At 34.7% G+C, this 27,542-nt stretch overlaps 1 protein-coding gene across 3 annotated transcripts in view; it reads left to right on the plus strand.

Annotated features, from left to right (window-relative positions):
- Positions 1-27,542, plus strand: part of LOC150110590 (phosphatidylinositol-3,5-bisphosphate 3-phosphatase MTMR4) — a 360,520-nt gene that overhangs the window by 110,656 nt on the left and 222,322 nt on the right. For all 3 annotated transcript variants that reach the window (XM_090399896.1, XM_090399904.1, XM_090399910.1), the window contains exon 7: positions 26,625-26,844. In XM_090399896.1, coding sequence (XP_090256022.1) covers positions 26,625-26,844 — 220 coding nt within the window. The remainder of the gene's footprint in view (positions 1-26,624; positions 26,845-27,542) is intronic.

A 27,542-nucleotide genomic window follows, 5' to 3' on the forward strand; every position in this document is an offset into this window, starting at 1 on the left:
CCCAGGTATTTGAATATATTTATGTTCCAATATTTTATTATCTATCACTGTTTTATTTCTTATTGGGTTTTCTCCTTTGAAAGTCTGTTTTTGTCTTTACTTTTGATATTCTCATATTATTCTGAAATTTTATTTAATGGTTTTACTGATCTCTGTAGATCATCTTCTGATGTAGCTAATACAATTTGATCATCTGCAAATAATAGGCTGTCAGGATCAGATCTTCACTTTACGACAAATAGTCGAGAAATCATGGGAATATAATAGTGATCTGTATTTAAGTTTTGTCGATCTGGAAAAAGGCATATGACAAGTGCCAAGAGACAAGCTATTCAATATGCTATAGTTGTATGGTGTCAATGGGATATTATATCAAGCAATACTTAGTCTTTATTTGAGTGGTAAATCAGCAGTTAGGATTGATGGAAGTACAGGAAGAAGGTTTAATGTTAAATCTGGTGTGAGACAAGGATGTACATTATCCCCTCTGTTATTCATTATCTACATGGATCATATTATGAAGGAAAGTGGTATTAAACCTGATATCAAAATTGGAGATGTTAATGTCACCTCTTTGCTTTATGCAGACGATGTTATACTTATCAATAAATCTGCTACAAGTCTGCAAGATTCCCTGACTAAATTGAATGACTGTTGTAATAGATATGGTATGAAGGTCAGTAATAAAAAGACAAAGTCAATGAAAATAGGCAGAATCATTGAAAATGTCAACTGTGTTGTGAATGGAGAATCTGTGGAACAAGTTAAACATTTCAGCTACTTAGGCATGATTTTTAGTGAAGATGGTAAATTAAATATGGAAATAGACAACAGAATCAACAAAGCTGGTGTATGGTAGGAAGTCAATTGAATAAGAGTTCAATTGAAAGTTCATATGGAATAAGAGAGAAATTAGTCGGAACACTAAATTGTCTGTATACAAGACAGTGTTTGAACCAGTTTTAACTTATGGATCTGAAAGCTGGGTCAGAAGTAAAGCACTTAACCAAAGACTAGAAACTGCAGATACGAGAGTCCTGAGAAAGATTAGGGGCATGAACAGATGGCATCAATGGCAATATATTAAAGAACTTGACATTGTCAGCATCCATTAATGTGTTAGTAGAGCTAATCTCGGGTGGTATGGTCACTTAAACAGAATAGGTGAGGAAAGATTAGCAAAATAAGTGTTCTCCTTCAGGTTGGCAGGAAAACAACCCAGAGGAAGACCAAGATATAGATGGATTGATTGTTCAAAGTGCCGTAGGTGATAGAAATATAAGATCTGATAATGTTGGAGTCTTGACAAGTAACAAACTGATTTGGAGGAAAATTGTAGATAGGAAGTTAGTAATGATGTAAATTTTTCATGTAGTACTATCATATCCTGTACACCCCCTTGATCATCATCATCATCAAATTACAAGTAATTTGATGATGATGATGACGACATTGGAAACTTCAACTGCAACATGAATGGGGAAACCTGTATATAAAATAAGTATACCATTTTAGGTATATAGGCATTTAGTTTAGATGGCAAATTAAATGTGGAAATAGACATCAGAATTAGGGAAAGATATTCTCTTATCATCCTAGCTTTGCTAGGATAATAAGAGAATAAATTGATATGAAATTAGAGGAAAATTAGCCAAAATACTAAACTAGTATATACAAGACATTATACAAACCAGTTTTAAGTTATGAATTGGAGAGTTGGATTAGAAATAAAGTACTTGATCTTATTTTAACATAACTTTTAACATAAATTTTTTAACATAAAAAAAGGTGTTTATTAAGAAGAGAACAACATTTACAATATTCTCTGTTATACTACATTAGAGGGTGCTGAATTAGGATTTTAGATCTTTTGTCTGTTACAATTTGAATTATTTCACTTACTCATTGTCGCATGTTAACCGTAACATGGCATGTAATGTGCTCTGAAGATGCTGGTTTAAAAATCCAGTGAAATATAAGTTAGTTAATAAACAGCATTTTTTTATAGTTAAGAATTTGTGGAGACAAAACACACATGTTAAAATAATTACATTACTTAATATTAAGAAGTAACAAATCGACATTTTGACCTCTGTATTGCTGTCATCATCAGGAAAATACATATGTATGGGAATACAAGCTGCATGCTACTGCGCATTACAAAGGTAAAGTGAATCTCCTTATTAATCTTTTATCTAGCCTGATGTCTTGTGGAAAAACTAAATTAATAATATTAAATTTTAAAAAATTATAACTAGATTAAAAAAATTAAATTAAAAGAAATAACAAATAAACACATAAAATATTTTTACAAATTAATAAATTAAAAACATAACTAATTAAACATTTCTAAAGTCCTCTCGTATTGAGATTTTCTTCTAGACTTGTTGCAGATGGGCCCTCCATGTTCTTGGAATGATTAATCTGTCATTTTTGTTCAGGTTTGGATAGTGTTTCGATCGTAATCAGAAAAGACGAACACAAATGACACGTTATATACCTCCATTATAGTAAAACAGGCCTATCAGATCATGGACTCCAAACATACCATAGAATTGACTGGAAAGGCAAAGTTCCTACTGCACCAAAACATGGTTTGAGAGAAAATTAGAAGAAATTTGTGAAATGTTAGAACACTATCCAAGCTTGAACAAAAATGACTCGTCACACATCTTCCCTCAGGTTGTCTCTCCTTCTCTCATCATCATCACATCAAATTCCTGCCATGTACCCACAAGGGGTGTACAGGATATGATAGTACTACATGAAAAAATTATATCATTACTAATTTCCTATCTACAATTTTCCTCCAAATCAGTCTGTTACTTGTCAAGACTCCAACATTATCAGATCTTATATTTCTATGATCTATGATCTAAGGCACTTTGTAACTTATCAATCCACCTATATCTTGGTCTTCCTCTGGGTCGTTTTGCTGCCAACCTGGCAGAGAACACTTGTTTTGCTAATCTTTCCTCGCCCATTCTGATTAAGTGACCATACCACCTTAGATTAGCTCTGCTAACGCATTCCTGGATGCCGACAATGTCGAGTTATTTCCTAATATCTTCGTTTTTAATATGATATTGCCATTGATGCCATCTGTTCACGCCTATAATCTTTCTCAGGACTTACATATCTGTGGTCTCTAGTCTTTGGTCAAGTGTTTTACTTCTGACCCAGCTCTCAGATCTATAAGTTAAAACTGGTTTGAACACTGTCTTGTATACAGCTAATTTAGTGTTCCGACTAATTTCTCTCTTATTCCATATGAATTTATTCAATTGACTACACACCATACCAGCTTTGCTGATTCTATTGTCTATTTCTATATTTAATTTACCATCTTCAGTAAAAATCGTGCCTAAGTAGCTGAAATGTTTTACTTGTTCCACAGGTTCTCCATTCACAAAGCAGTTGACATTTTCAACGATTCTGCCTATTCTCATTGTCTTTGTCTTTTTATTGCTGACCTTCATACCATATCTATTACAACAGCTATTCAATTTAGTCAGAGAATCTTGCAGACTTGTAGCAGATTTATTTAGAAGTATAACATCATCCGCATAAAGCAAAGAGCTGACATTAACATCTCCAATTTTGATATCATGTTTAATACCACTTTCCTTCAAAATGTGATCCATATAGATAATGAATAACAGAGGGGATAATGTACATCCTTGTCTCACACCAGATTTAACATTAAACCACCTTCCTGTACTTCCTTCAATTCTAACTGCTGACTTACAACTCAAATAAAGACTAAGTATTACTTGATGTAATGCCCCATTGACCATATAACTGCAGCGTATTGAATAGCTTCTCCCTTGGCACCTTATCATATGCCTTTTCCAAATCGACAAAACTTAAATACAGATCTTTGTTATATTCCCATGCTTTCTCGACTATTTGTCGTAAAGTGAAGATCTGATCCTGACAGCCTCTGTTTGGCCTGAATCCAGCTTGTTCTTCACCAAGCTTTTCTTCCACAATTCTTCTCAACTGTTTCTCAAGTATACTTGCATAGATTTTGCCAGGAACACTCAGTAGGGAAATACCTCTGTAATTCTCACATTCAATTTTATTTCCCTTTTTATATATGGGTACTATGAGAGCTCTACTCCAATCATCAGGAATTCGTCCCTCTGTCCAGCCTTTCTGAACTATGCAGTGCAGCCACTGTAAGACTCTTATACCACCATACTTCAGCATTTCTGGTTGAATATCATCTACTCCTGCTGCCTTTCCACATTTCAAGCCTTTGATGGCTTTTTCTACCTCAAGTTATTACTAGTTGTGGTGGTGTTGGAGGTGGGCGGTAGATGGCGTTGATTCGTAGTAGAGGTAAGGTATAGAGACAGTTGAAGATGTCCTCCCGCGATGAGTCTTCGGACTCCTTGGAGGTATCAGGAATAATAATAATAAAGTATGGATATGTATTCCTGCCTGCATGCCTGGTCAGTGTTTTTTACCACTGTGCTGTCATCACTGCTTGTTTCATTTAGCAGTTTTTCAAGGATATCTTTTATTCCGGTTTTTATGTCACCTTTATCATCTCTAACTCCTTTTACAGCACTCTTTCCTCCATTCCTAAACTTCTTCAACAACCTCCAGAATATTTTGCCACCTTCTTGATATTTATTTTCTATATTCTTGCCAAAGTCCTCCCATGACTTTTGTTTAGCTAGTTTTACACAGTGTTTAGCATTCTTGCATTTGTCTCTATATTCTCTAAGAGCACAAGCTGACTTATTTGACACAAACTTTTGATATGCTTTCTGCTTTTCCTTCACTGTCTCTTTAACTTCTTGTGTCCACCAGGGAGTTCTGGTTTTTCTATCCTTGCAGACAACCTCACCACATGAATCTCTGGCTGAATCAATCAGTGTTTTCTTGAAGGCTTGCCACTGAATCTCCAAGGTTTGGTTCCTGTTCTCAAACTCTTTCATTTTTTCTTCAATAATCTTTGTGTATTTTAGTCTACAGTTCATATCTGAGAGCTGCTCAACTTTTATTTGCTTTAAAACTTTCTTACATGTTATTCTTTTCAATGTGAAATTCAATTTTATCCTGCTCAAGACTAAATAGTGATCACTTCCAATTTCAAATCCTCTGTACACTTTGGTGTCCTGCACCAGGGAGAAAACATCACTATCAACAATAACATAGTCAGTGAGACTTTTCTTATTCCTAGCCTCTTCTCTCCATGTGAATTTGTGCACATTTTTATGTTGGAACATGGTGTTAGTAATAACCAGTCCATGTCCTGAGCAGAAATCCAACAGATATTTGCCATTATTATTAGCTTTGCTCTTTTCTCCAAATTTTCCCAAAATATTTCTGTATGTCTCACAATGATTTCCTACTCTGCTATTTAGATCCCCAACAAGGACCAACTTTTCCTTTTTCATTGTGTCAGTTGCTTTTTCTAAAGCATCAAAAAATTTCTCCACTTCTACCTTAGTAGAACCTTCTGTGGGACCATAGGCACAAATAAGTCTCATTGTCCAGTTCCCCATTCTCATATTTGCCCGCATTACTCTACTTGAGACTGACTGCCATTCAAGAAGATTAGCCTTGTATTTTGTGTTGAATACTATGGCTACTCCTTCTTTTCCTCTCCTTCTCTGTCTGCCACAAACCTACACACACACGGGCCAATACATATACAAAAATTCATACCACCACCCAACACAAAAACTAGGAGTCATAAACCCCCTCAAACACAGAGCATTAAAAATTTGTTGAAATGAACAGGCCCTAAACCAAGAATTTCAAATCATTAACCATACATTTTTAAAAAATGGTTACAATAAAAAAACAGTTCACAAGATCCTCCATAAAAATACCACTAAAAACAAAAAATATTACAAGAATGCCATAGCCATACCCTAAGTTAGAGGCATTTCAGAAAAAATAGACAGGACCCTACATAAATACAACATCAAGACCACCTTCAAATCCCTGACAAAATTAAAAAATTTACTCAGTTCTTCCATACTTTGCCCACCCAAGGGTTTACAAAATCTATTGTACATGTAAGCTATCCTACATAGGAGAAACAAGATGCACGATCCTAATTAGAAAAGATGAATACAAATGACACATTAAATACCTCCATTATGGTAAAACAGGCCTATCAGACTATGCATATATTCATAGAATTGTCTGGAAAGGCACCAAGTCCCTACACTGCACCAAAACTTTGTTCAAGAGAAAATTCAAAGAAGCCTCTGAAATGTTGCAACACTATCTAAACCTGAAAAAAAATGATGGATTACACATTCCAAGAATATGGAGGATCCATCTGCAACCCTTAGAGCAACTGGAACAAGCCCAGAAGAAAATCTCAATATGAGAGGACTTTAGAAAAGTTTAATGTAGTTCTGTTTTCAATTTATTAATTCGTAGAAATGTTTTGTGTTTATTTTAATTTAATTTTAATTTTTTAATCTATAATTTAAAAAAAATTTAATATTATTAATTTAGTTTTTTTTACAAGAGGTCAGGCTAGATAAAAGATTAATAAGCAGTTTGATTCATTTTACCCTTGTAAAGTGCAGTGACATGTAGCTTGTATCTCATGCATATGCATTTTCCTGATGATGGCCTGAATACAGAGGTCAAAACATAGATTGTTACTTTCCTAATATTAAGTAAAGTAATTATTTTAACACGTGTTTTGTCTCCATAAATTCTTAACTATGAATGCTGACCACCATGTAACCTTAAAAGAAAGAAACAGCATTTTTATAATTTTGTTGGTTTAGTGTTAAAGTAAGTCATCAATAACATTCAACACCTAAGCTTGTCTGTTAGATTGATGATTCTACACGAAGATGATATTGTATACAAAGCACAACAGTTCTGTAAGATGAAACTGAAATTGGCTAGACAATTTGAACAGGTTAACCTTCCCCAAATGATGCCATGATAGTTCTATTATTCCTGCTTTTCTCAAATTTAAAGAAAAGTTACATTCAGCTAAAGCACATCTTATTTACCAACAGGTGAGTTTCGTGCTCCTATGGGAATAAATTGCTGCTGCTTGCATAGAGCTCAAGTTAAACAGCATTCAAATGGCTCTACATGAAAAGATATTTAACATTTTAAATCCTAAACTGTGGACTGTCCTATATCACACCTCCAAAGTTTCAGCAAAAAAAATAATTTGCAAAAATAAAAAGCAGACATTTGAAGAAATTTTAAATCCTACAACAGTGCTAATTTACTCTTCTGTTCTCAACTCTAATGAGATTGTGTGGTTATAAATTTATCATCACAGGTACTTACAGGAAAGAACACTGTCAGTTGTGGACATAACTTCATTGTTATACTTAAAGAAGTTCCAAAAGTAGAAATTATGATGAACATAGAATGAGGCATCTACAGACTTTTATACATAGCTAATCTAAACAAATAGCTAAGCAAATCTAATCCACCTAAAAGCAGTATACCACAGAATGAAATAATTGCTTTAAAAAGCTTTTATGAGAATAAAAAATATTGTGATAAAGCTGATAAGGGTAATACCACAGTTATCACGAAAAAAAAAAGCAAGATCTCCTAAGTGACAATTCTACTTACCAGATTATTGAGAATTATTGAAAAAATTATCGAGACCTGACTATGTCTCAAAAGAAAAAAGGCCATAAATTACTGAAAAAAGTTAGTTCCTGTTCCAAAGAAATCATCAACAAAATAAAACCTGTTCATGTTAAACTACCCTGTATTATGGGGTACTTAAACTCCACAAATCTAATATTCCCCTATGCCCATTGATAGCATAGACAGTCCTATTTATAAAAAACTTACTCAACGGTTAGCTGAGTCACTCCCCCTCCCCCTCCACACACACGCATGACAACTCCTGAACTTTTATGAAACGCTGTCCTTTCCAAATCAGTATTTAAAAATCACATCCTTAAAAATAGACATGGTGGTTAGTTTTGATGTCATATTTTTATTTATTTTGTACCACTAAAGACATTCTAGAATTAATAGCCTAATTTCCCCAATGATTTCTTCGAATTTACTATGCATGCAAGTTACTTTATTTAGTAGGGAAAAATCTACAAACTGACTAATGGTACTGATAAGATTAGTGATCAGAGCTTATTCTACTTTTACAATGAGTTGCCTTGGTCTTGCACTACGTGTAGGATCAGCGCAAACTTGACTTGTTTCTCTGTTTGTTTACTTGGGAAATGAAGTAAAACCAGGTTTAAAATAGCTTGGTATCTTTAACATTTATTATACCCAAGGTAAAATACTTCTTACATTTATATATCCTCCTGAGATTTTTATTTAATAAGGTTAAAACACCTTATGGTAACTTGTTCTGGTAAAATACTTATAAGCAATGTATTACTAAAATCTTGGTATTTCTAGCCTGTCTCAAACTGATGAGACCTAAATAAAGGTCGAAACCGGTCTGGATAGTGCCCCCCCCCCCCTTGCCTTTAATACAAAACATCATACATCTCCTCCAGGAGATGTGCTTTGCATTAACGGTAAATATTAAGATTAGTGATCAGAGCTTATTCTACTTTTACCATGAGTTGCCTTGGTCTTGCACTACGTGTAGGATCAGCTAGACTTGCAACACTTGCAGGCGCAAAGTTGACTTGTTTGTGTGTTTGCTTACTTGGGAAATGGAATAAAATCAGGTTTAAAATAGCTTGGTATCTTTAACATATATATATATATATATTGTTGTAATTAGGATTGACTCAGGATGTATACATTTATAAGATTAAAACTTAGCTGACTAGAACCCAAGAAAGTATTACATCATCATCATCAAATTCCTGCCATGTACCCTCAAGGGGTGTACAGGATATGATAGTACTACATGAAAAAATTACATCATTACTAACTTCCTATCTACAATTTTCCTCCAAATCAGTCTGTTACTTATCAAGACTCCAACATTATCAGATCTTATATTTCTATTGTCTAAGGCACTTTGTACCGTATCAATCCACCTATATCTTGGTCTTCCTCTGGGTCGTTTTGCTGCCAACCTGGCAGAGAACACTTGTTTTGCTAATCTTTTCTCTCCCATTCTATTTAAGTGACCATACCACCTGAGATTAGCTCTGCTAACGCATTCCTGGATGCTGACAATGTCAAGTTCTTTCTGTATGGGGTTCCAAAAATAAACAAACAAAATGTGCCCCTTCGACCAATAGTGGAAGGAATAGACAGTCCCAATTACCACCTAGCCAAGAAATTAGTGGCAACACTCAAGGAGTTGGTAGGTCATTCCCCCTCCTACATAAAAAAACACACAACACTTTATAAACATAATCAAAAACATAACACTCGACAAAGACGACTTATTAGTCAGTTTTGACGTTTCTGCCCTTTTCACTAATGTCCCCATCAATGACACAATTCTCCTACTACAGAACAAATTTCTGCCCGACATTACGGCCCTCTTTGCTCACGTACTAAAGTCTGGTTACTTCGTGTGGCAAAACAAATTCTACCTACAAAAGAAAGGTACAGCCATGGGCTCACCATTATCCCCCCCAATCGCGAACTTCTACATGGAAACCTTTGAGCAAAGGGCTCTTGATTCCGCCACGCTTCGACCCGACAATCTGGCTCAGATACGTTGATGACGTGTTCGCGATCTGGCCGCACGGGCGACAAATGCTAAACACATTCTTCAGCCACCTAAACAAACAACACGAACGCATACAATTTACCATCGAAATCAAAAACCAAAATTCGCTCCCGTTCCTAGACACACTAGTTACACGTCTACCTTCAGGCAGTCTATCCTTCACGGTCTACCGAAAACCGACACACACGGGCCAATACATACATGCGAATTCATACCACCACCCAGCACAAAAATATGGAGTCATAAACACCCTTAAAAACAGAGCCACAACTATTTGCTCTAACCAGCAAGCCCTGAAACAAGAACTAAAAATCATTAGTGACACATTCATAAACAATGGCTATAACAAAAATACTGTCAATAAAATACTCTATAAAACCACAACAAAAACGAATCTAGATTACAGTAAAACCATAGCCATCCCATACATTAAAGGGTTATCAGAAAAAATCAACAGAATCCTACAACATTATAACCTCAATGCCACCTTTAAACCTCCCACTAAACTTAAAACCATATTCAGCTCCTCTAAGGATCCTCTCCTCCCATTAGCACATCCTGGAGTCTATTGCATCCGCTGCACCTGTAACTTACCGTACATTGGTGAAACAGGACGGACAATCCCTATACGCAAGAAAGAACACAGACACATTAAATATAACCATTATGGTGACGCAGGCCTCTCAGACCATGCACTTAACACCTTACACCAAATCAACTGGAAAAGCACCTGCTCCTTACACCACACAAAAACATGGTACGAAAGAAAATTTAAAGAATCCTGCGAAATCCTGATAAACCACCCAAATATCAACAATAAAGATGGTATGAAAATTCCAAGGATCTGGATGGCACACATTCAGCCAACCTAATATGAAAGATTCAACATAAGTCAGGACTCTAGCCAATCCGCTAGTATTAGAAACCTTTCCACTCCAACTGGCTGGAATGATGTTAATATATGTATATAGTAGACAACACAAATAATAGGACTCTAGCGTTGATGTATAATTTTTTTTTTTTTTTTTCCCACCAGAGGTCAGGCCAACAATTATGGTAGCGGTCAGTCAGTGTCTTTAACGAACCAGTATGATTGTAGTATAGCTTGTGTATATTTGTACGCTCCAGAAGATGACCTTGACATAAAGTCGAAACGTCGAATTGTAAAATTTTAGTAATATTAAACTAAAGTTTTTATTCAAACATGGTAGTTGTCTCCATAATTTCCAAAAATGCATTCGGATCACCGTGCAAGCCTAAAAGAAAGGATCAAGTTCTTTCCTAATATCCTCATTTTTAATATGATATTGCCATTGATGCCATCTGTTCACGCCTCTAATCTTTCTCAGGACTCTCATATCTGCGGTCTCTAGTCTTTGGTCAAGTGTTTTACTTCTGACCCAGTAATAACCAGTCCATGTCCTGAGCAGAAATCCAACAGATATTTGCCATTATTATTAGCTTTGCTCTTTTCTCCAAATTTTCCCAAAATATTTCTGTATGTCTCACAATGATTTCCTACTCTGCTATTTAGATCCCCAAGAAGGACCAACATTTCCTTTTTCATTGTGTCAGTTGCTTTTTCTAAAGCATCAAAAAAATTCCTCCACTTCTACTTTAGTAGAACCTTCTGTAGTACTACAAAAACCTTTAATAAATCACGGCTAGTTTCATCGGTATTCCGACTTCTTCAGGTGAGTAAGTCTTACGTTATTTCTTACTCACCTGAAGAAGTCGGAATACCAGTGAAACTAGTCGTGATTTATTAAAGGTTTTTGTTATACTTTCTTGGGTTTCTAGTCAGTTAAATTTTAATCTTACACACACTGTAAGATTAAAATTTAACTGACTATATACTTTGTTTATAGTATATATAATAAAATATGACCCTCACACCACATGTTAAATTATCAACTCTGATCTGCTCTCTCCTAACAATAAACCCCACTCCCTAGCATATCCTCCAGTGTATAAAGTTCCCTCTGGCCATGATTTGGTCTAATGTGAACAGACCTGAAGATCTGTTGATATCTGCCTTAGAGGACATAAAAATACATTTGTTACCATTATTATGGTAAGTATGGACTGGCTAAGCATGCTTTGGACATCCCTTCGCATAGGATTAGATGGAAGAAAACGAATATTCCTTATACAAGTCATTACAGGTCAATAAAATTGCTTTTTTTGAGTCAGCCATGGCTATCAAGCATTCTCCTGACTTGAACAACTATGGTTACATTCATTTGCCAAAAATTTGGGAGATTTGACTTCTACATATCTATAATACTTCTTTTTTACAACATTGGAAGTCGTAACATAAGTTGTTTCACTTACTCATTTTCGCTTGTTAACTGTAACATGTAATGTGCTCGGAAGATGCTTGTTTGAAATCAAGCAAAATATAAGCCAGTTAATAAACATCTTTTTTATAATTTGTTGGTTAAGTGTTGTAATACGATTAAAATAAGTTATAACATTCAGTATTCAAGCTTGTTTATTAGATTGATCATAGTTGAGACCACAGATATTGAAAGGTCTGAGAAAAATTAGGGAAGTGAACAAATATCACTAGCAGTATCATGTTAAAAATGAGTATTAGAAAATAACTTGACATTGTTAACATTCAGGAATGTGTTAGCAGAGCTAATCTCAGGTGCTATGGACACACAAACAGAATATGATTTTTGGAACCTTTATTGTGGATGTTTATGAAGTTTTTCATATAAAAAGGAAAACATTTAACAGTTATTAGTTATGTTGTTTGGATTTTCACGGTATAGATGCGAAGACAGATTGATAAGAAAATAACTATTTATTAACTTAAATGCTAATATTTCGTTGGTATTATATCCAGCATCTTCAGAGCACACAAAGTTTGTTACAGTAGCAAGACAACCTGCTATAACAGTGGGACTAGTATGAGTAATTGTAGCATGCAACATAAAGACTAAAGTCCTAATTAGGTGCCATCTAAGTTAAAAAAAAAAATAATAATAATTTGGTCTTAGGATGACTGTCTCCCAAATCTTTGGTAGATTTATACAGCCATACTTGTTGAGGTTTGGAGTATGTTTCAAGGCTTCTGTTGATTCCAGGAACAACCTCTCTGACTTGTAAAAGCTTCTGTGCAGTACTTTTGTTTTTTTCCAATTGATCCTGTCTGCAGGGGTATCCAAAGCATGGTCTGCCAGACCCGACTTGCCATAGCGAAAGTGCCAGATATATTTTTTGTGTTCACTGAGGTGGATGTCCACAGTTCTTCCTGTCTGTTTATAGTAGACTCGATGACATGAAGGGCACTTCATAGACTCCTGGATGTGATAAAGGAGAGAATCTGTCCTTAGGTGAATGGATGAGAGTTGCCAATTTCACATAAGGTTTAAATACACTCCGTAGTTGGTGTTTGTTAAGCACCTTGGATATCTTTTCAGATGTGCCTTTGATGTATTGGATGGTGATAGTTTTGTTGTAGTCTTCTATGGTAAATATTGGGGGGGGGATTTGGGGGAGGAGCATTTAGTATTTTATCTATCATATGGGGATTGTAGCCATTGGTCAGGAAGGTGTGACGTAGGTGAGAAAGTTCAGCAGTGAGAGCAATGTCATTGGAACAAATTGCTCTAGCTCTATGGGTTAGTGTTTTTGAGATACCATATTGTTGAGAAGGATGATGGTGTGATTGTTTGTGTAGATATCTGTATGTGTGGGTTTTCTATAAACCGAGAATGATAAGGAACTTCTGGAAGACTTGTGATTAGTGTATCCAGGGCAGACAGTCATTGGCTTCTAGTTCCATTGTAAAGTGGATTTTAGGGTGCTGACTATTTAGCTGTACTAAAAATGCATTCAATGTGTCTGGGCCATGTGGCTAAATAGCAAACACATCATCAACATAGCATAGCCAGAGACTAGGGTTTGAGAGTGGCTGTGTTTATAGCTAGCTTTTCCAGATGTTCTATGTAGAAGTTGGCTACAGGGGAGAAAGGGGTGATCCCATAGCTGTCCTATCCAATTGTTTGTATATTTTCCTTGTAAAATGAGTGCACTGGATATAATACCATCGAAATATTAGCATTTAAGTTAATAAATAGTTATTTTCTTATCAATCTGTGTTCACATCTATACTGTTAAAATCCATTCAACATGTGCACCGAACACATAAGCCTTTCCACACAGTTATTAGTTATGATAATCAACAGGACTGTTGGGGGAAAAAGGATATGTCAGATTGAATTTTTCATGTTTTTGTAATTTTTCATATAGAAAGAAAAATTCAGGTAGATAAAAAAAAAAAAAAGTTAAGACTGATTGGTTTACATTATGACTTTTAGACAAAACCAACTGACATCCAAAATTTTCAAATGTTTTTGTGATTCTTTAAAAAGGAAACATTGTGTTCAAATTAAGAATTTCAGATCCAGAAATTTTATTCCTGAATCTCTGGAAATAAAACTCCTTTAATAAATTTGTTGGCAGTCACCTATGATCACTAACTTGGTAGCAAATAAGATGTTTTAAAGTTGGGGGGAAGTAAATTATGCAAAGGAAATAAATTATTTTGAGTGCATTTAGAAAGAGGCTGAAAATTTTGCTACTTGCCCATGGCAAGTCTATTTTTGGAATCCTGCATTAGAGATGCTTTCCTAAAACATGAGTACTTGGTATTTTTTGACATGAAAAATGTGTGACACAGCTTAAGAACTTTGGCATATTGAAAGACTTACATAACTTTCGTCAGAGAAACTTCCTATCTTTATTAAAAACTTTATATCTGACTGCAATCCTCTCTTGAACCTTTCTCATAGAGTAAGGAGTCATCATCCTGTATTTCCTTTAATTTAACTTAAATATGGACTGTGTATTGTTGTGTGAAGTGTTCCATTTACCTCATAATTGTAGTGTTTTGAAAAGATTTTCTCTTCACACACCTTGTAAAATAAAAATCTAATTAGGTATAGTTTCTGGGAAATTCCCATGCTACTCCTCTTAAACACTATTATTATAATTACGGCTAATTATAGCCTGTTTTTGTTTAGGAGTGTTCCTTATTTTAAATACATCGGCTATAATTACTCAGAAAAGGGGTATATATATTTTAGGGCATTATGGGCGAGTATAGAAGGCAATTATAGCAGAATAAAAGAGTTGGAAAAATTTTGTACATACCTTGTTTTGATGCTAGGATGTCTTCCAATTCCATGATCCTGCTGAAAGTTGTTTATAATGGGGGGAAGGAACATGGGGAGCGTACTCATCCATAATGTCCTAAAACATATACAGGGTGTTCGGGATAAATTTGACAGTTTCGTAAGGAAAAAGAAAATCTTCTTTGTATCTATTAAATTTAATGAATTGACAAAAATCATTACAGGCAGAGTTAATTACAATACTATCAACAAGATTTACTCAAAATAACCACCATTAGCATCGATCACAGCTTCAATTCTGCTTCGGAACCTCGAACAAGCTGATGCTACAGTCTCCCTGGGAAGGGCCGCAAAAACTGTTTTAATTTTATCCATTAACTGGGCTTTTGTATTACTGGAAGTGCGATTGGTGTCTTTTTCAACTGCGCCCCATACAAAATAATCCATGGGGTTAAGGTCTGGGGAGTTTGGAGGCCAAACATTTGGACTGGTGAAGTCGTAGAAATTTTCAGACAACCATTTTTGACTTTTCCCAGAGGTGTGGCAAGGGGCCGAATCCTGCTGCCATACATACGGCCTAGCATTGGCTATCCTTGTTATCCAGGGCTTGACTACAGTTAGCAACTCCACGAACAAAGCCCGAATTCCAATGCAAGGGTTCTTCAACACCTGTTCCTGCAGATTTGCGAGGAATTCTGCTGTACGAACGCAATCAGATCGTCTGCTAGGGATCTTTCTTCTTGCTACATCCTCGTAGTCACCATTGCAAGTCTCTAGTTCATGCCTGATTGTTTTTACTGTATTCAGGGAGCATTGGGCAGCAGTCGTAATATCCTTATTTTGATGGCGGGCACGAATCATCATGATACAAGTTATTCTCTTCCATGATTCAGGTGGGTTCCAGCTATCCATCCTTTCTGACATCTTGTATATGAATGAAGAAGGGTCCAAACTTTTAAATGAAGAGAAGTGTGTGTTAATACATGTAACTTACGGAAAAATATAATTAATTATAAATATGTCAAATTTATCCCGAACACCCTGTATACTCCATTTTTGAGTAATTATAACCAATGTATTTAAAATAAGGGACACTCCTAATCAAAAACAAGCTATAATTAGCCATAATTAAAGTCAAAATCTAATTTTGACAACCTCTATTTGGCCTGAACCTGGCACGATCTTCAAGTTTCTCTTCCACAATTTTCTCAGCCTTTTTTCAAGAAGCTTGCATAAATCTTACCTTGAATAGAGAAATTTGTCTATAATTCTTACATTGAGCTTTATTCCCCTTTTTAAATATGGGAACTACGGCAGCTCAATTCAAATCAATTGGAATTTGGCTTCTGACCAGGCTGTTGGTATTATGCAGCACAGCCACTTCAAAAATTTTATACTTTCAATATTTGAATATTTCTGGTTGAATACATGTTATTCTCCCAACATATATGTTAAATATATGTTTCACTAAATATGTGTTTCATTTAATAGGCTTTCAAAGTAATTAATCCAGAGATATAGAATATTCTTATTGGTTTTTATGTCTCCATGTCTCCTTTCTGGTATTTATTTTCTAATTTCTTACTGAATATAGAAAATGAATAAAAACATGATATTTGTTTAACTACTTTTACATAGTTTGTCTCTCTTACATTTTTCTCTGTATTCTTTTAGGGCATCTGCTAACTTATTTGCTAGTAACTTTCAGTATGCTTTCTTCTTTTCCAGGACTACTACTTTAACTTTTGTATCGACCATAGTGTTCTTATTTTTCTATCCTTTGACAACATCTCCCTAGCTGAATCAATCAATGTTTTCTTTGTATATAACATCTTAGTACTATACTATATTCTGATATACTAATTTTTATTTTATTTATACATCAGATATACCAATTTTAACTTATTTATGTAAACATGTTAATTTTCTTTTGTTTTGATGTATATTATAGCCAGAGATGTTGGTATGCCATAATAACCAAAACAATAACAAGGACCACCTCCATTAATTACTGTCATTTTATTTGTGTATTTCTAGATTGATTTTAGATCTCTAGCTTGGTAGGTCACTTCAGATTTCCTATTTTCCTGATCATATCCTTATTTCACCCTCTAGAAAGTAACCTCTATACTTTACTTCAGTTATTAGACTTTTTAACTCAAATTGATGGATTAATGTTATCCAGCAAAACCTTAATATGATGCATACTCTATGTTGAAAGAACATGGATAAGAAGTTTAAGTCTGCTGTCATATCCATTCCAAGGTGCAATAATCCTTCATGCTGAGGAGAACATTTAACCAGATTCGTCATTGTTGTCGGCCGTTAGCATCCTCTAGCAAGAGGGTTGCAGCAGATGAGCAGCTCTTCTCCATTTCTCTCTGTCTGTCGCTTCCATCATTCTTAAACCAGTCCATTCCACGATGTCATTAAACCACCTCACTAGTTGGTCTTCCACGTCTTCTCTTCCCCTCAACTTTCCCTTGTAATATAGTTCTTGTCAGGTGTCCTGAAGAACCTCTTAGAAGATGTCCTGCAAATCTGGTCTTTCTTTGCATAATATTCTTTCGCAGTGTTCTTTCCATCCCAACTCGTCTTAAAACTTCTGGATTTGATATTCTTTCTGTATAGCTAATCTTTTCCATCTTTCTGTAACACCACATTTCCAATCCATTAATTCTTTCCATATCTCTCTTTCTGAGTCCGTGACTAACTTCCATAACTTGCAATACTCCAAACTGTTGCTTTAACTATTCCAATTCTAATGCCTATTTTAGTGTTCTTGTTTATTAAAATTCTCTTCATTTCCATAAATGCCGATTTAGCTTTGCCTATTCTATTTCTAATGTCTAACTCTGAAGTTCCTTTTTCTGAGATCCAGTTACCTAAATATTGAAATCTTTCCACTTCTTCTAAAATCTTTCCTCCACATCTTATTTTTACATCATCTCCTATTTTTCTACCCATTATCATTATCTTGGTCTTTTTTGTGTTAATTCTTAGTCCATACTCTTTACAAGTTTTCAATTCTTTGAATAATTTGTTGTAACCCATTTTCACTTTCTGCCATCACCACTACATCATCTGCATATCTTAAGTTATTAATGATTCTTCCATTTATTTTTATTCCTTCTTCTACATCCTCAAGTGCCTCTCTAAACATTTGTTCACTATAAAAGTTAAACAATAATGGTGATAACTTGCATCCTTGTCTGACTCCTCTCTCCACCAGGAATTTTCCTGTTTCCTCTCCATTTACACATACTGATGCTATTTGTGACCAATATAATCTCTTTAAAATTTCCAAGTCATAAGAGTCAATATCAGTATTTTCTAGAATGTCAAAAAGCCTTTCATGTTTCACTGTATCAAATGCCTTTTCAAAATCTAGAAATCCCCAAAACAACTTTCCACCATGGTTTAGTGTTTTCTCCCCAATAATTCTTAGACAAGTTATAGCCTCTCTAGTTCCTCTATTGGTTCTGAATCCAAACTGTTCCTCATTCATTTCTTTTTCTATTTTATTCCTAATTCTCTCTAAAATTATTTGCACCAGAATTTTTGCTGTGTGAGTTATAAGACATCGTTCTAAAATTGTTACAGTCTAAAACTCCCGTCTTTTTTGGAATGGGAATAAAAATTGATCTTCTAAACTCCTGGTAATTCTTGTCCTTCATAAATTCCATTAATAATTTGCCATAACACTTACATACCTTTTTCACCTATATTCTTTGAGTTCTATCTGTATACCATTTATTCCAGGCGATTTTCCTTCTTTCATATTTTGAATTGCTAGATTCAATTCCTCCCTCATGATGCACAGTCTCTGCCCACTATGTCCTTTCCTTTGATTTTCTCCTCTTTCCCTGTCTTCATAAAGTTTACTTACATATTCTTCCCATCTCTGTAATATCTTCTCTTTTTCTATCAGAATTTCACCTCTCTCTTTCATTCTTGATTACTCCAGTCCTTAGCATCTTTCTCCTTCCTGTCATCATATTAATGTTTTTATAAACACCTTTTTTGTCCCTTCTTTCTGCCTTTGCTGTTGTATCTTTACTTATTTCATCTAACCACTCTTCCTTTTTCCTTCTTATCCATCTTTGTATCTCCCTACCCAAGTCTTTATACTGCTTTTTTTTTTCTCCTCTGTTTTACTATTAACTAACTTTCTTCTTTGTGTTATTTTCCTCAAAATATTTTCTGTCATCCATGGTTTCTTTCTTTTCTCTCTTTCCTCTTCTTTTTTGACTAAATGCAATTCTGTAGCAGTAATTATGCTTTCCTTCAGAATCTTCCATTTTCACTTGCGTCATCATTTACTTGTATATTTCTCTCGTTCATGTCTTCCTCTACTTTCTTTGAGAATTCATTTGCCGTACTTGGTATCTTCTGCCACTCCATGTTCCATGATTTGTTCCGTTTCCCTGTAGTTATCTTTTTTAGATTAATCCTTATCTTAGTTGACAACAATGTGTTATCTGTATCACAGTCAGCTCCTGGATATGTTGTCACATCTTTTATAATGTTTCTATATCTTTTGTTTATCAAAATATAATCTATCCGATTTCTTCTACTATTTATATCCTCCCCTGGGGCTTTTCATGTGTACAATCTTCTTCGATGTTTCTTAAACCAAATGTTCATAATTGCTAAATCATGCTTTCTACAGAAATGCAACAACATATCTCCTCTTTCATTTCTCACTCCCAATCTAAATATCCCAACAATATCTTGAACCAGATTACTTCACATTTATAGCTATGTTCAGTTACCTATAGCAAGAAATGCAATTATATTAGACCTACAGAGATTTTTTTTTCTACGTCTTTTATCGTATAATTATAATTTTAATACCAGTGCAGAATAAGAGATCCTTTTATACTTTTATACATAGAAAAACCTTACACTCAAACACACTGACGTAATGGTCAGTTTTGATGTCTCCTCCCTGTTCACAAATGTCCCACTCAAAGAATCTTTAGAGCTAATCCAAGCTAAATTTCCTCCCGATATCACAGCCCTATTTCAATTCACAATGAACACTCAGGCCATTTTGTTTGGCAAGGAAAATTCTACAAACAAATAGTGGGGACAGCCATGGATTCTCCACTCTCCCCACCCTTGGCCAACTTTTATATGGAGACTTTTGAAGAGAAAGCCTTAAACTCTGGCCCACAAAAACCAACCATATGGTTTTGCGATGTGTTCGCTTGGCCACATGGCTCAGATGCACTCCTCTTCTTCCTAACACACTTAAACACCCAACACCCCAGAATCAAGTTCACCCTGGAAGAAGAAGAAAACAACTGCCTTCCTTTCTTAGATACATTAGTCACCTGCCAGCCTGATGGAACCTTGGTTTTCTCAGTTTATAGAAAACACGCCCATACAGGCAGATACATTCACCAACAATCCCCCCCACACACACACACCTCACAACAATGTGGAGTCATTAAGACACTACACAACAGGGTTAAACTTATCTGTTCAAATGACAATATCCTAACCACAGAACTAAACCACATTCTCAACACTTTTCTTAGCTAATGGCTACCCCCCTCCCAAAAAAAAAAAAATCAAAAAATATTGAAACCAATAAACCACAACCCCCCCTTCCCAACAAGGATTACCCTAAATCCATCACCATTCCCTATATCTGAGGCACCTTGGAAAAAATTACAAAAATACTAAAAAAACATGACCTAACTTCTTGTTACAGACCTTATAAAAAAATTGGCCTCCCTTATCTGCTCCACTAAAGACCTACCTGGTGTATACCAAGTCCCTTGCAGCTGTAAGCTGTCCTACTTTGGCCAAACAGGCAGGACAGCTAATATCAGAATTTCAGAACACAAGGACTACATCCGGCTTCACCAATACAGCCACTCTGGTCTCGCAGACCATGCGCTGGATTCCCGCCATCGAATACGAAGAAAGCCACGATAATACACCGTAGTAAATTCAAATACGAAAAGCTATTCATGGAATCAGCCTCAGCCCTAAGAAACAATCCAAACCTAAATAAATTTGGTTGCATGAGACTGCCCCAAATTTGGAAAACCTACATCAGAAGACCTTCAGCCCAATCGACCAAGAATACCAACATTGTTCACTAGGGGTCACCATCAGAACTTTTAGGAGAAAGAATAGCTTCCTGCTTCGTTCCTCATTTACTGTGTTTGGTGCTTGCGTGCACGTGTCTTGTATTTAAGTTCCTGTGATAATGGCAACGTGACATTGCCAAAATATTGGAAGTGTATTAAAATTTATTTTAATGTATATTCTATTGTACGTTGTAATTTCCTTAAGCTATTTACTAAGAATTTATAACCAACGTCTATACCTTTTATACTTTCTTGATTCAAATATTATATCACCTTGATAAAATAATTTCATTATCAATTTTTTGTGCTAATTGTTTAATATCTTAGCTAATAATGCATTTTATTCTCAAAGATTAAAATGAGATAATTATCTTGATTCAAGATAATTATCTCATTGTGTAGGCATCTGTGGAGAAAGTACATGTTAGATTCACTATTTTTCGGTAATAAACCACACACAAAGAAGTCAAAAATAAATTATCCTTTAATTTGACTAGTTTTGTGAAAAAACTTTGTTTCACTTCATCAGGAAATAGCACAAATAAATTAAACTATTACAAGCAAAGTAACAGTTAACATTTCTAGTGAAAATATTTGAAAATGTTTAAACAATGGAAAGCATGCATTCGCTGGCTTCTGGTTTGTGATTTGCTGTATACTGCTGGTAGATACATTTGTGCTTTCATTCTCAATGTTCTTGATGTGTTCCAATTGACATGTCTCCCCAGATCTGCCAGTTTGTCCTATGTCAAACTCCCACCTTGATGTTGGGGGTCTTTCACGAACAAACTGGATTATTTCTTGTTCCAATTTTGCACCATATCAAGATATGTCGGTTATCTGTTTTCAGACTGAACCTGGACTCGTCACTAAAAAGTACACAAGCCCAATCCTCAATTGTCCAATTGCAGTGTTCCTGCTCAAATTCTTCGGCCTTTTTTTGTGATTTGCAGTAAGTGGAATGCAAACCATTGATCTTCAAGCATATAAACCAATGGCATGAAGACGATTTCGAACATTTTCTGTCTCCAGAAAGCAATTCCAAAATTATGCTTAGAGATACACGACACATTTGAGCGACAACTTGCTGCATTTGTCCAGTTTCTAATTGATCAATGGCTCTCCAAGCCATGGGTTCTGGGATATCATGTTGCTCTGCCATTTTTAACAAAATAATGGGTGGTAGGTGACACAAGTTTACAATTGAAGTGATAATTATGCACTATAGAAGCGAGCGCAACAAGCCATGCTTTTATACCCCTCACATGCTAATACGGCTAAGACACGTTTCGACAAGTCTTGACATGTTTTTGTACGCAGTTGTGTGTTCTACACTGTTGTATATTAAGAATATTTTAAAATAAATGTGTTACATTTGTAAATTATTTTTATAATTTACAAGAAAACCAAAATATCCCCTAATTGTTTTGAGCAGTATATATTTATTTCAATAAATGTTGCTTAAAGCATCTTTTTTTTCAGAATATTTTAAAATAATTGTTTAACACAAACTTTGAAAATTAGAGCAAAAATAATTTCCACAATATTTTCAGTAACACATCTTCCAGAGTGGATATATATCTTGCAAAAAAACAAAATATTTACTTGGAATTTCCAATTAGAGGAAATTTCAGGTAACACATTTGACTCTTCTAAGTCAAGAGTTCATAAATGTTGCAACTTGGCTACAGTTAAGTTAATTCTTATAATTGTCATTCTTATAATTATTTCTGATGTTCTGTTGGCAAAAGTCTCAAGAAAATAATAATCATTATTTGGTAATCTCCATGAAATCAACAGACTCATCGTGGGAGGCCAACAAAATCAGCATGTCTATTATAATGAGCTTTGAAGTTATTTACACTATCTGCATTCACAACACACTCAGGCTATGCATTCTACTCACTAACAACTTTCCATCTAAAAAATCTACTCCTTACACCCTTCTTTACCATATCTTTATACAACTTCCAGGGATGGCCTCTTCTTCCCATCTTAACATCCACTCTTTTTATAATTTCTTCTGTATTAATCTGATACAATCCCTTAACTAACTTGAAGGTCTCTATTATATCTCCTCTTTTCCTTCTATCCATCAACCTCTGTAATCCACATTCTCTCAAACACTCTTCATAGCCCTGTACTCCAGTACTCAATACTCCAGAGTCCTGATATTACTTCAGTTATTCATCTTTGGGCCCTCTCTAGTGTTTCCACATCACAATGAAAACTAGGTGACCAAATCTGAACACAAGTCCGTGGTCTGATCAGTGCCTTATATACAGGCACCACCACCACCTTATCCCTACATGTCAATGTACTTTTTATCATAGCAGCTATATGATGTGCAGTCTTTGCGACATATGTGATGTGCCCTCGGAATTTCAGTCCACCATCACTCCAAGATCCCAAATCTCATCCACTTCCTGAAGTATAGCTCCACAATACAATACATAGTCTTATATCTCTGTATCCCAAAGTGTAACACCTTGCATTTATTAACATTAAAACTTCAACCCCTCTCATTTGTCCAAGCTAAAAGTCTACTCAAATCTTCCTGTAGAGATTATCATCAGCACTGCTCCTGATAACTCTACCTACCTTTGCATCATTGGCAAACATTTGGACCCAAAGAACAGAACCTGAGGCACACCAGTGATCGCCTTCCTTTTCTGAGACTCTGTCATACACAACTTGCTGGTATCATTCAGAGAGCCAGTCTCTGATCCATTTATTTACCAATATACCAAATTCTCTGCAGCTTGTACAGCAGCTTATCATGTGGTAATTATCAAATGCTTTTGAAAAGTCCAAGAATATCACTGTATATGATTCTCCCTTATCCAACACATTCATCATCTTTTCAAAAAACAGTTTCTTTTCAAAGTGTTTTTTGAAAAGAAAACTTTTCAAAAAGTGCACTTTCTTTTCAAAAAAACAAAGAAAGAAAGAACATTGTAAATTCAGTCAATGAAAAAGAAAATACTCCATATTTTTTATTATTTTATTGTTATTAACACTAGACCTCGATGGAGTCTAAATACTCATTGTAGGAGTCAAACACTGTTACACATAAAGCCCTTCAAACTGTGCTTTAAATTCATTCAGTGTATCTGCATTCACCACAATGTCAGGCAAACACATTCCATTGACTAACCATCCTCCATTAAAAGAACTACTCCATATGCCTCTGCTCACACCCTCCTTATACAACTTCCAGGTATGTTCCCTTGTTCTATCCTCTTCTCCCATTTTATGAAAAATTTCTTCCACATTAACCTGGTAACAACCTTTTATCAGATTAGATGTCTCAATAACATCCTCTCTTTTTTCCTTCTATTCATAAGGCTTTACACGCTGCATTCCCTCAATCTTTCAATATCATTGGATACGAATTTTTAATATTATAAGGAAGTCTCATAATTGGGAAGTGAGTAATACAATTTAACATCATTTACTGTTCATGAAAACAAAAAACTGCTTTATAAAACTTAAGTGTGAAGATCCATATAATAGTATTCTGCAGGGAAAAAAAACAAAAGTTCATATTTATTTCAATAAATGTTATTTGAAGAAATGTATACACATGAGTGTGGTCTGAAAAGTTCTCAGCCTCGACCATAGACAGCAACACTATCGGCAAGGTTTTGTTTTTCTAAGTTGGTATATCTGTCATAAGCATTCATGTGAAATTGCAAATCATTCTATCAAGTAGTTTGTTTTATACAGCTGTCTGAAGCAAAAGTGTTGTCTGTATCCCTTGAAATGGATAAAATTGAGTATCATGTGGTTGTAAAATTCTTTGTAAAAGAAGGTTTATGCCAAAAGAAATTCATTCGAAGTTCATAAAAATTTATGGGCACTCTTCTCCTTCATTTTCGACAATTAAGAAATGAGCTGCCGAGTTTAAACTTGGCCGTACCAGCTTTGAAGATGATTCACGTGAAGGACGTCCAAAAAGTGTAACAACACCAGAAATCATTGATCAAGTGCACAATATGGTATTGGATGACCGGCGAGTCAAAATGTGTCAAATTGCTGAGACCATAGGCATTTCAAAAGAATGTGTAGGATATCATTTGCATGAAGAATTGCAAATGAAAATGCTTTGCAAATGGGTGCCGCTCTTGCTCACAGCACTCCATGAAAATCTCTGAACAGTGCTTGGAGCGTTTTAACAAGAATAAAACTGATTTTGTGCATCGATTTATTAGTATAGATGAGAATTGGATTCATCATTACACTCCAGAATCCAAACAGCAGTCAAAACAGTGGACAGAAGCTGGTTGTTCAGCACCAAAGAAGACAAAGTCGGTTCCATCAGCAGGAAAGGTCATGACATCGGTGTTTTGGGATTGCTAAAGCATTTTGTTTATTAATTATCTTGAAAAGGGTAAAACAATAACTGTAGAATATTATTCTAATCTTTTAACCAGACTAAATGAAAAAATTTGTGAGAAAAGACTTGGTTTGCAGAAGAAAAAATCATCTTTCATCAAGAGAATGCACCTGCCCACAAAAGTGTTTTGCAATGGGAAAATTAAGGGATCTGCACTATGAATTGTTGGAACATCAACCCTGTTCCTCAGATTGTACTCCCTCTGACTTCTATCTCTAACCAAAACAAAAACTTTTCTTCACTGGTCATCTTCTTCGAGTCAAGAGGTGATTGCAGCTGTAGAGGGGTATTTTGCAGATCTTACTGAGACTACACGGATGGGATAATGGTGCTGGAGCATTGCTGGAATAAATGTATTAGTCCTAAGGAGATGATGTTGAAAAATTAAAATAATTTTGAAATCATAAATTCATTTTTTCATTGTTAGGCTGAGAACTTTTCAGACCACCCTCATATTTAACATAATAGTTTTTAATTCAAATAAAAATGAAAGCTGATTTGAAGAATAAAAGATAGCAAATTTACTGCTACTAAATAAATTCATTCCAAAGACTGATCTGTAGTCATTTCAGGATTGATTATTTATTTTGGCACATAAGAAACATTCATTTTTATTTTTTGGGATGAGATACAATATGTCTTGCAGCAAAAAATTTAAATATAGAAGGACAGTGAAATATATTCCAAGTAAACAGTAGACTACAAATCAATTGGCACAAAGGTCACCCCCCCATTACAGTTAATCTGCTAATGGCACTACTATTGCCATTAATGGATTAACTGTCGAGGAGGGTAATTACATGATAAAAGGTAGAATGCCAATGATGATTTGATCCATGAAAAATGCTCAGGTGGTCTATTTTATCCACCTTAGCTGGTAGAGAGGTTAAATGATTGGTTGTATTTATTTATTTATTTTATTTATTTTTGATAATTTTATTAAATTTTTTTCTTCTTAGAGTTCTTTATCTCTTACATATTTTGTAACCTGCATTCTCTAGACTTATTCTCTAGTTTTTTTTCTTTTATTTTTGAATTGCATATGAATAGGAATGTAGCCAAGCTTAATGCATCACGCATTTCAAAACTACACAAATTTGATAAACATTAAAATCTAGGGATCTAATTATGTTTTAAATTTGATAGTTTTAGAGAGTCATGAATCCTAACTCAGGTGTGTTACAGTTTGGCAATATTATGTCATATTAAAATTAATTTTTATTATAACTTAGTGATTTTCTGACTTAGTACTTTAATTATTTTCAGATCAAAAGCAAAAAATTTTTCTATTCCATATATATTCAGTAATATTTTCTGAAATTTTTTTTTCTCTGCAGAACAGTCTATGACATCAGAATCTCCTAGGCCGAAATTACTAATTTTAGATGCTCGTTCTTATGCAGCAGCTGTGACTAACAGAGCGAAAGGAGGAGGTTGTGAGTCTTTAGAACGATATCCCAATTGTGAAATTCAGTTTATGAGTTTGGCAAACATTCATAGTATACGTAAAAGTTTTCATGGTGTCAGAGCTCTCTGTGCATCATTAGACTATCAAAAGTAAGTTTTTTTTTAATAATTGAATTAGTCTATCTTATGTGCAATGATTAAAAAAAAAATGAATAAAAAAAGAAAAAATAATATTTTGATTTTTAATGAGGAAAGAAAAAATTCTATTTTAGCTAAATTACTGATTTCATCACTAATTTAGCTGTTGCGATTGTCCCTTGATGAAAATCTGTGTGTGTGTGTGTGTGAAAAAAAAAAAAAAAAATATATATATATATATATATTTATAAGGAAGTATGAACTATGTGGAGATCTTAAAGGATATGGGTTTTGAAATAGTCATTTCAAAATAGTATTTCCTTCAATTCTCACATTGTTTTATTTCCCTTTTTATAGATGGATATTATTACAATTGGTTCTATTCCAAGCATCTAGAATTTGACCTTCTGACCACTGCAAAACATATCACCATATATCAGCATGTCTGTTCAAATTCCATCTGCTTGATGCTTTTCCACAATTCAAGCTTCTTAATAGCTTTTTTCTACCTCAAGCAACTATGTACTACTATTTGCATGCCTATTGAATCTTTTCAGGTAGTATTCTGTCACTGCTTTCTTCATTTAACCATCTTTTAAAGTAATTAATCCAGACATCCAGAATGTCTTTATTTTTAGTTTTCATATGACTATTATTATCTTTGATTCCTTTCAGAGTGCTCTTTCTTCTATTTGTTAGTGTTTTTTTTT

Source organism: Typopeltis vanoorti, chromosome 1 (genome assembly GCF_054136105.1).
Source record: "Typopeltis vanoorti isolate ZY-2024b chromosome 1, IOZ_Tvanoo_1.0, whole genome shotgun sequence".
Lineage (NCBI taxonomy): Eukaryota > Metazoa > Arthropoda > Arachnida > Uropygi > Thelyphonidae > Typopeltis > Typopeltis vanoorti.